Source organism: Plodia interpunctella, chromosome 26 (genome assembly GCF_027563975.2).
Source record: "Plodia interpunctella isolate USDA-ARS_2022_Savannah chromosome 26, ilPloInte3.2, whole genome shotgun sequence".
In the NCBI taxonomy this organism is placed as follows: domain Eukaryota; kingdom Metazoa; phylum Arthropoda; class Insecta; order Lepidoptera; family Pyralidae; genus Plodia; species Plodia interpunctella.
Window position 1 is genome coordinate 2,826,689 of NC_071319.1, and position 13,138 is coordinate 2,839,826.

At 37.3% G+C, this 13,138-nt stretch overlaps 1 protein-coding gene across 1 annotated transcript in view; it reads right to left on the minus strand.

Moving 5' to 3' along the window:
- The window catches only part of LOC128681273 (uncharacterized), a 48,405-nt gene that overhangs the window by 6,856 nt on the left and 28,411 nt on the right, over positions 1-13,138 (minus strand). Inside the window, exons 2-4 of the mRNA XM_053765084.1 lie at positions 6,799-6,989; positions 2,375-2,516; positions 2,007-2,197 (exon numbers count right to left, since the gene is read on the minus strand). Coding sequence (XP_053621059.1) covers positions 2,007-2,197; positions 2,375-2,516; positions 6,799-6,989 — 524 coding nt within the window. The remainder of the gene's footprint in view (positions 1-2,006; positions 2,198-2,374; positions 2,517-6,798; positions 6,990-13,138) is intronic.

The following is a 13,138-nucleotide window of genomic DNA, read 5'->3' on the forward strand; positions in this document are numbered from 1 at the left end:
CAATTTGCAATGTTTAAAAAAAACAGAAGGATCACATTTGAACTCATACTTTTGTACATGTTATCATATCGTGAATGTAGCGGTGGTGGTGTAATTGTTAAGACGCGCCTGTGTATCGAAAGAGCCCAGGTTCGAATCCTACTCGTGCCACATGAATTTGTATACCATAATGTGATTTCTATAATAATAAGATTGAAACTTATCGTTATAGAAAAATTATTTCTATATAATTATTGGCATTTTTTGCGCGTGTTCAAAGTTAACTGGTTCAAATAAACTGATACGTGTTCAAAGCTGATCGGTGCAAATTTGCATCAAATTTTTTAGTGTTAGAAATTAATTGTGTTGCATTTACCGATTCCACCGCGACAGCCTAACCAAGGCTACGTTATGTAATGACACAATAAATAATAATTAAGTAAACGTTTACATATTGTAAACACAGCCTTATTTTGAGGCCATTCTTATCACGATGGTCATAAAGGTGTCGTAACTTAATATAAGCCGGTGGTGGTGTAATGATTAAGACGTCCGCCTGTGGATCGAAAGGTCCCAGAATCGAATCATACTCGTGCCACATGAGTTTGTATACCTATCTGACTCATGTATAGTACTAGTTTTCATCGACCACCACTTGCTTCCGGTGAAGGAAAACATCGTGAGGAAACCTGCTCAATGGTTGATTATTAACTTGTGTGTGAAATTGAGAAGGCAATGGCCTGAATGGAAACCACTCCAGTAATAATGCCAAGAAAATTGTTATGTGTGTTTAATTCCACGTAATGACCATGACCCTCAGCCATGAGGAATACGACTATAATGAAGAAACTAAATAAATAAATAAATATACAAATTACACAGATTGAGCTAGATCCAAAGTAAGTTCTAGACTTGTGTTATGGGATACTAATTCAACGGTACTATATTTTATAACATATACATATATAGATAAACATCCAAGACCCGAGCCAATCAGAAAAAGATCATTTTCCATCATGACACGACCGGGAATCGAACCCGGGACCTCTCGGTTCAGAGGCAAGCACTTTACCACTGCGCCACCGAGGTCGTCAAACAATATAAAATAATTTTCCATTTACGAGAGTTAAATGACCAGAGGGCAATGCTGTTTAAAAGACGTTTATTTGCAATATGAATGTATAACTTCTGAATAAATGATTTGATTATATTTATATCACCTAGCAATATTAGTCAAGGTGGGTGTGGGCACTTAAAATGGTTGACCTGAGATCATAAATGAACCTAATGGTTGTTTAGTCATAAAATATGCACATTCAATTAGACAAATGCGTTTCCTCGAACATTTTCCTTGATATCGTAAGATAAAATAACTACGTAGGTAAGATAAAATCATTACTAAAAAAAATTACATCAAATGATACATGATACTTATAACAAGTTTATTTGTTAAACAAATTTAAAAAAACCCCTACTTTCAATTTCGATACAATCGATTTTCATGAAACATGGCTAAGAACACTCGGGATAAAATTAACTATTACAAAAAACGAAAATCGGTTCATCCGTTTGGGAGCTACGATGACACGGACAGACACGTTAAAATTATAACACCCCTCTTTTTTCGTCGGCGGTTAAAAAACATCCCGGTTATTGGATTTATCATCTAACAGATCTTGGTTTCTAAGGCAACCCAGCAAGACGTTTGTAAAAAACGGATTTTTAATAAAATATGAGAAATGTGTAATTATAATATTATAAAATATTTATAATATGGTAAAAAATCAGTTAAATGTAAATTGTAACACCATCTTTTTGTTTTAGTCTTTTCAACAACATAAATCTGAAGAATGCGGTATGGCAGTCGCTAGTCATTTACTCGCGCGGTCGACTTGGTCTAGATAAGAATCCGAGGATGGCCTGATGACGCATGCATTTCGCTTTTGCTTTCATAGAGGTAAGTCTAGCTATGGCCTTTCCATTCCAGCAGAACTTAATATGTTAGCCATTTCAAAACCAAGCCTCACCGTATTGACATCGCCAGTGGAGCCAGCCCTCTTCAGCAGCGGGTGGACGACCCCCCTCCCCGCGCCGCTCGCCCTGCCCCCCTCCACCACCTCCAGCTCCACAGGGTAAGGAGACGCAAGGGATATGATGCTGACGGCGTCTTCCAAAGGAGTTCCCGTAAATTCTATCTTGATGCTCTTTATTTTGTCACCTGAAAGTTTTATGGATATCTTCTCTATATAATTTTCTTAGGATAGTTGTGACGATGTTTATAGTTTTCTCTCTTTACGATAAAGTACCTTTATCCGTGGAACGCCACATATGTTATTTTTGACACTTGGAAAAAAGTGTCTGATATGATTTGAGGACTGCCATATAGGCAATTTACCTGGCTGTAGCTTAGCAGCTGCCGCAGGACCGCTCCTCAGCACCGAGTGGACGTGCACACCCTCCCGCGCCCCGCCCCCGCACCGCAGACCCAGCCCGGTGAAGTCGCGAGCCCATAGCTTCACGCGACGGATGCGCGCCCGCTGCAATTTGAAAATCGAACGTCATAATTAATTTGAATTAGAAATAGGTTTTTGGTCGGGCGCAAATTGTGCGTGGTGTCACGGGCATAAAAATTTCGGGTTAAGTATTTCCTTTTTTATCTGGTGTAAACAATAGTTACTAATGATATTTTGCGCTTATTATCCCCACCGCGGAGGCCATTGATGATTTTAACGTCATTATGAACCAGAATTATATCACTATATCTATCTAGTCGTGGGTGTTAAATAGGTAACTCATTAAAAAATAAACATAAGATTTTCACGAAAAATGATAACCGGCACATGTGGCACACACACACCTGCACTTCAATTCTATATAACAGTGCAGCAACTGCACAGGAATTAGGTGTGTATGGTAGTGGTAATAAATCGATTGAATCGACTCCACAAGCAAACTAATTTAATTATCATGTCTTAACATTGAAAAAACCAACAAAAACAACGTGAGAAAACACGGATTTGGGTCATAGTTTTTGCGGCATAGATAAAATGTGTTTACTAAACGTCGTTCGTCTGGTGATTTCATATTAATGCTTAGTATAAAGCCTTCGATGACATCAGCGTAGTCCTGAGGCGGCGTGAGAACTCACAGACCTTGTGATTATGAGATGTAAGGCCGGATAGGAATCATAGGCAAATGTTTTTACAAGCTTTTAGTGCACTCAGGATCGGCTCCCATATAGGGAACTCTTCAATGGTTTCTTAAATAATTTTTAGTCACACAGTGAAATGTAACACGATCTCTCCGACGACAACAAAAGCTTGTCGAAAAAGACATTTTTGGGTGACTGTCTGAGCGTTTCGCCTGCTACGACCGCGCTGTCACTACGACCCGTCAATTTTCTTGAAAAAGAAACCATTCCCAAAATCGGAAATTATATTTTTTGAAATATTCAATTTGGAATATAATGTTTCAAAAAAAGATTTTCTCTGCAAAATTACGATTTCGGAACGAGCACAGCTGAGAAGAAATGCCGAAAGGACCTCGTTTAACAGTTATCACGTCTTTTTGTTTTTTAACTGTCCTGTTTAACCGCTTGGCTGCAACGATGCCACGGAAAGACATACAGATACACAGACACGTTAAACTTATCATCTCCTTCAATCTTTGGGAGTTACAAAAGAAAATGCTGCCACACTGGTCTAAGCGTCGTTTGACCCATACAGAAAAGTGAAAACTTTCCATTTGGTATCTCGCAGGTTAGGTCCCAATAGGTACTTGTGCAGCCTCAAAGATTAGCATAGCCACATTCCAGCGGAACAAGCTTCATTACGACTATGACATTCCGCGCGGAGCAAATTGATCCAGAGCCAGGAGTCGACAACATTTCATTGAGCGACATATGAAATGAACGAGCGAAAGTTAGTATCATTATTTTTTTTAACCCCCTACGCAAAAAGTCTATTATAAGTTTAACGTGTCTGTCTGTGTGTTTGTATAACTCCAAAACGGATGAACCGATTTTCGTTTAGTTTTTTTGTGTTATTGATAATTTTGTCCCGAGTGTTCTTAGCCATGTTTCATGAAAATCGGTTCAGCCGTTCAAAAGTTATGTTTTGATAGCTTGCTCTCCATTTACGTGGACTAAACTCATGTTTTTGCAAATAAATAATCTTTGTCTTTAAAATGTTAACCTATCTCAAAAGTTGCATTGTCGAAGTTATTTTAAAGACAATGTACTAGAAAACAGACATTACTTAATCTCATATCCCACATACATACGTGGCCTTCGAATTTTGCCACTCTTGGCTCTGTGTACCCCGTAGGACATAAAAACGTGATACTGTGAACGTGAACCTGATCTGTGCTACATTATCAGCGACATAAACACGAGCATATCCGTGTACGTTTATAATTGACACTACTTAGCAATTAAGGAAGCCGCGAGTTCAACATAATTAGGTACACACGAGATAAAATATGTTTACAAAGACAATGGGAAGTGGCCTCACGGGCGTGAGAAATCTTTTTGATCAACTGTACCGGCTATTTAGCAGTTTGGTACAGTTACTGGCTCTTCAATCCAGCCAAGTTTATTATTATTTATTGTATACTCGCCGCTATTACCATCGCTTAAAGATCATGGAAGCCGTGGTGGTCTTGTAGACTGTCCGCCTATGATCGGAGGGTCCCAGGTCAAATCCACATACGACTTTGTATACCAACCACCTGTCGTACATACGTCCACTTAAATGACACCGAAACGACAAGAGCTCTTCAAAAATAATACCAAATAAAACTCATCCAAATAGTTTTACCCATTTAGCAGTTAGATTGCCACAGACGTACGGGTCAAACTAAACAAAATGATATTATGATAAAAAATATACTTTATTTAGACGTCTAGTGGTTAACCGATTGTGTTTATCCAACTTCTTCCCAAAAAGTCACAAACTAGACAGATTTTTTGATTTTATTTCATGTCTTTTCAGGCAGCAGTGAAGTTTGTTTCGCCGCTCCTTCTTCACTTTGGAAGTCGGCACTAGACTTAGTTTAAAGTAATTTTATAGACGTCAATCAATAAATGATATAGGTACAGTCAATAGCACATCAACCTACCCAAATTCAATGCAATCACGCCGCTAATACTGCGCCATAAAGGTTCATGCAGGGTAACTCGATGTGCTGTTGACTGTACATGTAGGTATCATCCTGTGTTGAATGAAGAATCTTGAATTTAATTTTGAAAAAATAATTAAGATGGTTGTCTACGCGTCTGAGCCATGCATTTTTTTCTCCAAAAACAATTCCTGTCATCCACCATAGTTGCTACCTCTAATATATGCTCGAAAAATTACCAGCCCTAAAGTCAAATCTTTGTCGAATACTAGTAGACTAGTATTGTTATTTGTAATACTTAGACAAGATACAACATGGGTGTCCCTCCGGCTGCCGACCCCTGCAATAATCACCAGGAATGCCCAGGAATTTCAAGGCGCTCAACATCTCGTTGGCAGCATTTTGTTGCGGTCTCTAGGTGCGTTCATACGTAATAGTTAACATGCTTGCGAAGCTGAAACTCTCAAATACACATACATCCATTCATCCATCCATTACATAATTATAAAAAGAAGTATCCCTATCTGTATGAACACGATAAACTCAAAAACTACCGGACGGACTTTGGTTTTCACTAATGGATAGCGTGATTCCTGAGGAAGTATATAATGTATTATGGTTTCAAACGAGCGAATCCTGGACGGGCCACTAGATACATATAAATTACCTATAAAAGGAGTTTTGTTCATAGTGCTAACTAGTGTAAATTTTTTTAAAATCATGTAAGTAAAATTTAACCATGGAAATAGTATGTCTTTATGTTTAAATAGAATCAGTGACAATAAGATTATGTTTTCAAAACATAATGTAATTTGAAGATATCCGCTACGAGACGACCGACTTGGAAAGGCATTTACTGGAGCAGAGAGAAAACAATGTCTTTCATAAAATGTCATATTTGCCACAAGCTCAATTGTCCTCAGAGAGGTCTTGTTGCATTCAACGCATGACAAAATCGTGTCCGCGCAGTAAACCGTAGTTGACGAGTATTTTGGTTGCCGATCCTGGGTGCGCCAGCAAGTCATGCTTATCATAAAAACGTCAATCAACGTGTTGCATATTTTTGTTTTTACTCAGGTAAAGGACAATCCTAACGTTCATATTCGTACAAAAAATGTCGCTCTCCACGTCTAAGTTCTAAGCTTTTTTATTTCAAACTACTCGACAGATTTTGATGCAGTTTTCTCTTTTATTTAGACAATTTATTCCCGAAGGTTTACTTTACAGACTTCGCGTGAAGTCGGGCTGGGTCGCTAAATATAAATAAGCTGGAAAATTCCAACGTTAATCGTAACTTAAACAGATTAAACTACTGGTGCGCGATATGTCATCATTATAACTATAACGTGCTGTAAATTGTATAAACACCAATGTTGTTTTTAATCTTAATTTTAACCTTAAGATTATCAGGTGCATGACTATACCATTGTAAGTAGGTTACTGATTACCGGATTTTATTCTTATGCATAATATAATGATGTCAGTGTTGGAGATGTATTATATAAAATAATACAATATACATTTTGAAGAAATAATAATTAAAACTTTGTTTGCAGTTTGGTAGGAAATTATATAAATGCCTTTCATAAAGTCGTATTCCTCGTGACTGGGGGTCGTGGTCATTGATAATGTTCTAAATTCTTGCCGGTTTCGCTTGGGTAAAATCATAATAAATTATATAATTATCATAATAGAACTTACATGTATATGAGAGTCGTCCTTGCTGTAGTCGGGTTTGGTAAACTCCGCTTGCAGGGCCGATGGCTTCCCGCCGAGGGGCAAGGTAGGAGCATCATGCTGCCACGCGCGTTCCTCCTGTCTGAACCCTGGGTTATCGAACGCGAACTCGTCTTTCACCGACTCTGGGTCCGTCGTGAAGACCAGGTGCTTTCCTGTGGGCAAGGAAATTGATCAATTATTTTAATTGTTGTAGGCGTTACATACGGTGCAACAATGGCCGAATATTCATATTCCTTTATTTGCCTACAAAGTATAGTAGCGTAATGTCTTTTGTTATCTATACAATACATATAATAAAACTGTAAGTGGGCTATGTTTGTTCATAGGAGATATTATCTATACAAATGTATAAAATAAATAAAAATAAATATGGGGATCCTTATGGGACTAATGGAAGCCAAAGCAATGTATGTTTGTTCGCACATCACGCAAAAACTATTGGATGGAATTTGATGCGGTTATAACAGCTGTATAGGGGATAGCCTAATTTAAAATCTGGTATAGGTTTCATCGCGGTATGTTGCTTAGAACCCCAGATATTGACAATAATCAGTTATTAATGGACACACGAAATTAACGCGGGCGAAGCCGCGGGCAAATATAGTTGTTAATAAAATTAGTGTCAAATGGAAGTTCGACTTGCTGTCTAAATGACCATTATCATAGTATCGAGCTCCTGGACTAACTTGCGCATACGCACGCAACATACCTACGCGGTTCACAACTAAGGGGACTGTAAGGCAGGATGAATGTACAGACAGGAAGCGGTGGTGGTGTAATGGTTAAGACGCCCGCCTGTGGATCGAAAGGTCCCAGGTTCGAATCCTACTTGTGCCACATGAGTTTGTAGATAAGTATACAAATCTGAGTAGTTTTCATCGACCACCACTGGCTTCCGGTGAAGAAAAAACATCGTGAGGAAACCTGCACACTGGTTGATTATTATTATCTTGTGTGTGAAATGGAGAAGGCAATGGCAAATGAATCCATTAATAATGCAAAGAAAGTTCTTGTCTGTGTTTCATTCCACGTAATGACCACGACCCTCAGCCATGAGGAATACGACTATGAAGAAGAAGAAGAAGAAGAAGAAGAAGGCAGGGTACGACAACGCTCTGCTAGCGCCTAGATCGATACCAACGTAATAAAACCTAGTTTTCACTGAGCGAAATCGTTCTCACATGTAATCTGTAATTATGGCATAGCAACACAAATTGTACAGAGTGCAGAGACGTAGTAACTCGTTAAATATAAAATTCCCACAATAAATGTATGAATGATTTCTTTTGAAAAACCAAGTAAATTAAAACGCAGATCCGACACTCCTCACACTTAATATTATATACTACTAATATAACAATGCGAAAGTTTGTGAGGATGTACATATATATGTGTATGTTTGTCTTTCACGCAAAATCTACTGGACTTATTGTTATAAAATTTGGTACGCGGGTAGAATATAACCTAAAATAGCACATAGGGTACTTTTTATCCCGAAATTTCTACTGGAGCGAAGCCCCGGGGCGCAGATAGTTGGAACATAAAACCGACCCGAATTCTTACATCACAATGACAGACATACAAAGAAATACATTGTTATTTATTTATTTTATTTTATAACACACTAGCAGCTCATCAAGCTGATGCGTGCGTGTCTTGAAGTTTGGAGATTTTATCCAATCTATTCTTAAAACTGTTGACTGTAGGTGCCAATAGTACAGTAGGTGACAATATTCTCATTGAGTTTGTTCCAGTCTGGAACCACACGATTGGATAGAAAATATAAATTGATAGCAACATAATATATTCATATAAGTAAAAGAAAGTAATCTATAGAATAAAACGTAAAACCAAAGGTTATTTTTGCCGAAAGCTAATACTATTTTGCCGTCAGACGAGATCTTGTTACAATTAATGCGTGACAAATTCTGTCCGCTCTATACACCGATGAGAAGTTTCCTTGTTGGATCCAGAACCATCCAGAATCTGGTCATGCTTATCATAATTTAATGCATTGTTATCAAAACTTAACGTGTATACAACATTTCAGTTCAACAGATCAATAACAATTCAACCTATTTATACCTATAGAATAGAACCTATAGAAATATTTTAAAATTCTAACCGTACACACACATAGTTCTCATACATACACCATTTGACGACGGTGGCCCAGTGGTAAAGTTCTTGCCACTGAACCGAGAGGTCCCGGGTTCGATCCCCGGTCGAGTCATGATGGAAAACGATCTTTTTCTGATTGGCCCGGGACTTTGATGTTTATCTATATATGTATTTGTTATAAAATATAATATCATTGAGTTAGTATCCCATAACACAAGTCTCGAACTTACTTTGGGGCTAGCTCAATCTGTGTGGTTTGTCCTAATATAATTATTTATTTATTTATTTATTTATTTATTTATTTTATACACACATTGCATGTTAAGCTTGTAAAAAATTCAATATATGTGCTTTAGTAGTCAGTATTTCAGTGATTTTTGCAACAGATATAAATATTGCGTCTAGAAGTGCTATTTCTACAAGCGTCCATAGTTTACTCTGCATGCTTGAAACAAGGTCAGTGGAAGAGATTTCTTATGTTTTTTGCACGACACTTCATGTTTTCTAATTGATATAGCGTTGTTGATGTATCCAATGATATATGAGAACCAGTCATCACGTTAAGACTTCTTGTATACGTTTTGTAATGGGATTCGTGACGAATACCAAATTAATAATAATTGTGAGCACTTTAAAACTGATTTTTGACAATATATAATAGCTGTATTTTAACACTACCAAGCAGGTAAACAGGCACGCGGCACACCTTATGGTAAGTGGTCACCGCAGCCTATCAACGCCTGCAACACTAGAGGTGTCACACGCGCGTTGCCTACGTTCGCTAGGCCTGGGGTCTTTGCCACAGTACCCTGTCACACTGCCTCTCTCACCCTTTAAACCGGAACACAACCTGTGCAAGCACTGCTGTTTGGCGGCAGAAATATATTAAATGAAGGATCAAACGTGATATGAATGAATTAATGAAAAAAAAATTCGAATAACCAATAATTGTAATGAACAGAAAAAGGAGACATATTCAATTAAATAGGCCAAACGTTGTTGGATGTTTTTATACGAAATCGGAATAACATTTAATTTATTTTTTTTTCTTGACCATAGTCAACAAACCTATATCCCCTTAATATATCTACAGAATGAACTGTTAAATTCATAAAATTTCCGCTTGCATCAATAATATTGACATTCTCCAGATTCGTAATGACGCATTCACAACATCTATCGATAAACAATCTGCGGTGCAATGTAAAAAGATAGTGGAAATCTGTGAAAGTGTCCCACATGGGCTCGAGAATTGAAAGCAAAAGTCGCTAATGACATATCGATAGTGTACACTAGGCATCGACAGCGTCGCTGTTGACGCTTCTAGTAAATTCTAAACTCCGACGCAAATAGAGGTTATTTTAAAATTGACTCTCTGTGTGTCTCGTCATTGTAGCTCCTATGAGGCTAATTTATTTTTGAATGAATGAAAGATTTGAATGTCGACTCCATCGAAAGTGTTCTTAGCCATGATTAAAATGTGTAAACTCATATTTAAAAACTTAGTATGATATCAACATCACGTATTCTTCGAAAACTTAAATCTAATAAACTACTGTTGACTTCCAATTTCTGTACAAGAAAAATAGCTTCGACCATGTTTAATTAATAATGTTAACACGAAAAGACAATACTTAAGCACAGTTCTTGAGGTAAGTATTCAGTTTCGTGTTCATGTCCAATCAAATCTGATATATTTTCACTATTACATAAAGTAATTCAATTACATTTAAACGCAGAACACTTGACATACTAGCCTTAGACACGGTCAATTTATGTCCTTCCTATATATATATTGATTACAATTCGATCAATGAGCGTATTGCCACTTTGCTATTTACATGTCGCCATCGAGGTGATTCGAAGTGAGATGCAGCGAACCAATCGGTAGTCATCAAGTAACGGCAACCACACTGTAATGTGATTGGTTCGCTGCGTCTCACTTCGAATCAACTCGATATTGGGAAGTGAAATGCTAACCCGTACTAAGCCCTCAGTTCAATCTCAATTTATAGAAACGGAAGTGCGTGACGATACACGAACTATAAGATGTAAGTTGTAAAAATAAGTTTTCTGATAAAGGTACAAAAAGGTACATAAGAGTGAACAAAAATGTTCACTCTTTCACATTCGCGGTTGTGAAACAGTGAACAGTGCTGCAGAACTGATGCGAACAGTGTAATAAATATTAAATTTAAATACTTAAAAATCTGGCTGTGTTTTTATGACCGGACGTCGACGACAACCCTCTTTAGCAATGCTGTTGTGTTGTTGCCTATCAGATGTTAAGACTTTATACCGCGCATTATCCGGCGTTTAATTAATGGGCTAGCCTTCCAATGAAATGGCTAATTTGACCAGATGGCTGCGACATTAAACCGTTGCAAATTGCCGTATGGTACACTACATATGTACATAGGTAGTATTTTGTAACTCCGTGTATGCTAGGCTCTTGCTCTATTTCCATTGGGAAGGGTCACTATATTGTTCCAAAACACATCTGCACAATGAAAAATAAATTTCTTTTCAAAATTATACAACTGGAAGTACATACTATGTGCCTATACGCGTCTATTGAATAAAAGATAAGTATTGCTGACACTTAAAAAACAATACACATAATACGCATCATATTATAGCATTTGACAAACCAGGTCATCGACCTGAGTGGGTGGATATTTTGCATATGTGATATGCGACATTTAATGAATGACTACATTTTGGGGGTCCGCAGAAGGAAAAAACAATCGATAAAAAAATATAATCAACAATTTGTTTTTAATCTTCCTCAAATCCAAAGTATATCCATTGGGACTGCCATTGTCTGATCAATATAATTTGGATATATTAATACAGATACAGATCACGTCTCACTTCCCTTACGGGGTAGACAGAGCCAAGAGGTGTAAAATACAAAGGCCACTTTTAGCTATGTAGGTCGTGGTTAGCTTAATGTGTAATTGAGATCAAACAGTAATTAGTTATAGCAAATCGCCTATGATCACTTAATGGACGTTTACAATCTAGACAGGAGAAGAAGCTACTGGCACATCCAAACTAATATTATAAATGCGAAAGTAAGTTTGTTTGTTACCTCTTCACGCTGTGTCTACTCAATCAATCTTCTTGAAATTTTGCATGTATGGAAAAGGACATAGGGTATCTTTCATTCCGGAAAAATAACTGTTCCCGTGGGGAATTTACGCGGGCGACGCCGCGGACAAAAAGCTAGTTCTAAAATATTCTTTTTTCCAGACCCACATGGAAGTACTTCAAGGAAAAATATTTAAATGTATGATAGCCACAGGAGTAGGTAATCCTTAGATCCTGGAGATAATAACAATTGAATCACTATAATATCGAATCAATATAATGGACTATAATATCGCAATTTAATCGAATCCGAACTAAAAGATTAACAAGATATCTCAATTATATTTGTTCATGATACGGAACCCCAGTAACGCATCCAAATTAAGAGAATTGGAACCGCGCTTACGAATAATCTCATTGCACACAAGAACAATAGTCGTTGGCTTCACAAATTATAGTATTACTAAACGAGTGGTTTTAATTTTCCCAAGATTGTTATAAAATGCTTACATAATTGGAAAAAAAAGGCATTACTTATTGGTTCTGAAGGCCTAATTTCGTAAGGTTATATTTTAGACTAGTTGATGCCCGCGAATTCGTTCGCGTGCAGAACAATTTAACTTGCAATGTAACTTTGTATGTCCCTATGCGCCTATGTCTATTCGGGTGGAATCTTGCAACTCAATTTTGAAGCAAATATCTTTAACCGATTGAGCTGAAAATTTGTACACACGTTAAGTTTGGATGACAATGCATTCTTATGATAAGCATGACCTAAATGGTGCTCCCAGGAATGTCTCCAGACGTGGGAACTCCTCAAGGGTTTACGGACATTTATTTATTTATTTATCAGCATTTTTCACGTGTTTTCCAGGCTTAACATAAATTTTGTCACACATTGAATGCAATAAGATCACTCTGAAAACAATAAAAGCTTGTGTCAAAAAGGATTTTTAAAACAAATTATTTTAACTTAAAATTGTGTCGATGACTTTGTTGTGGTATAATCTGTGGAAGTACTAACTCGTTGTGTGTGTCACCTACCTGCCTGTACTATAGCCAGCATTGTATGAAACTTTCCATGTAC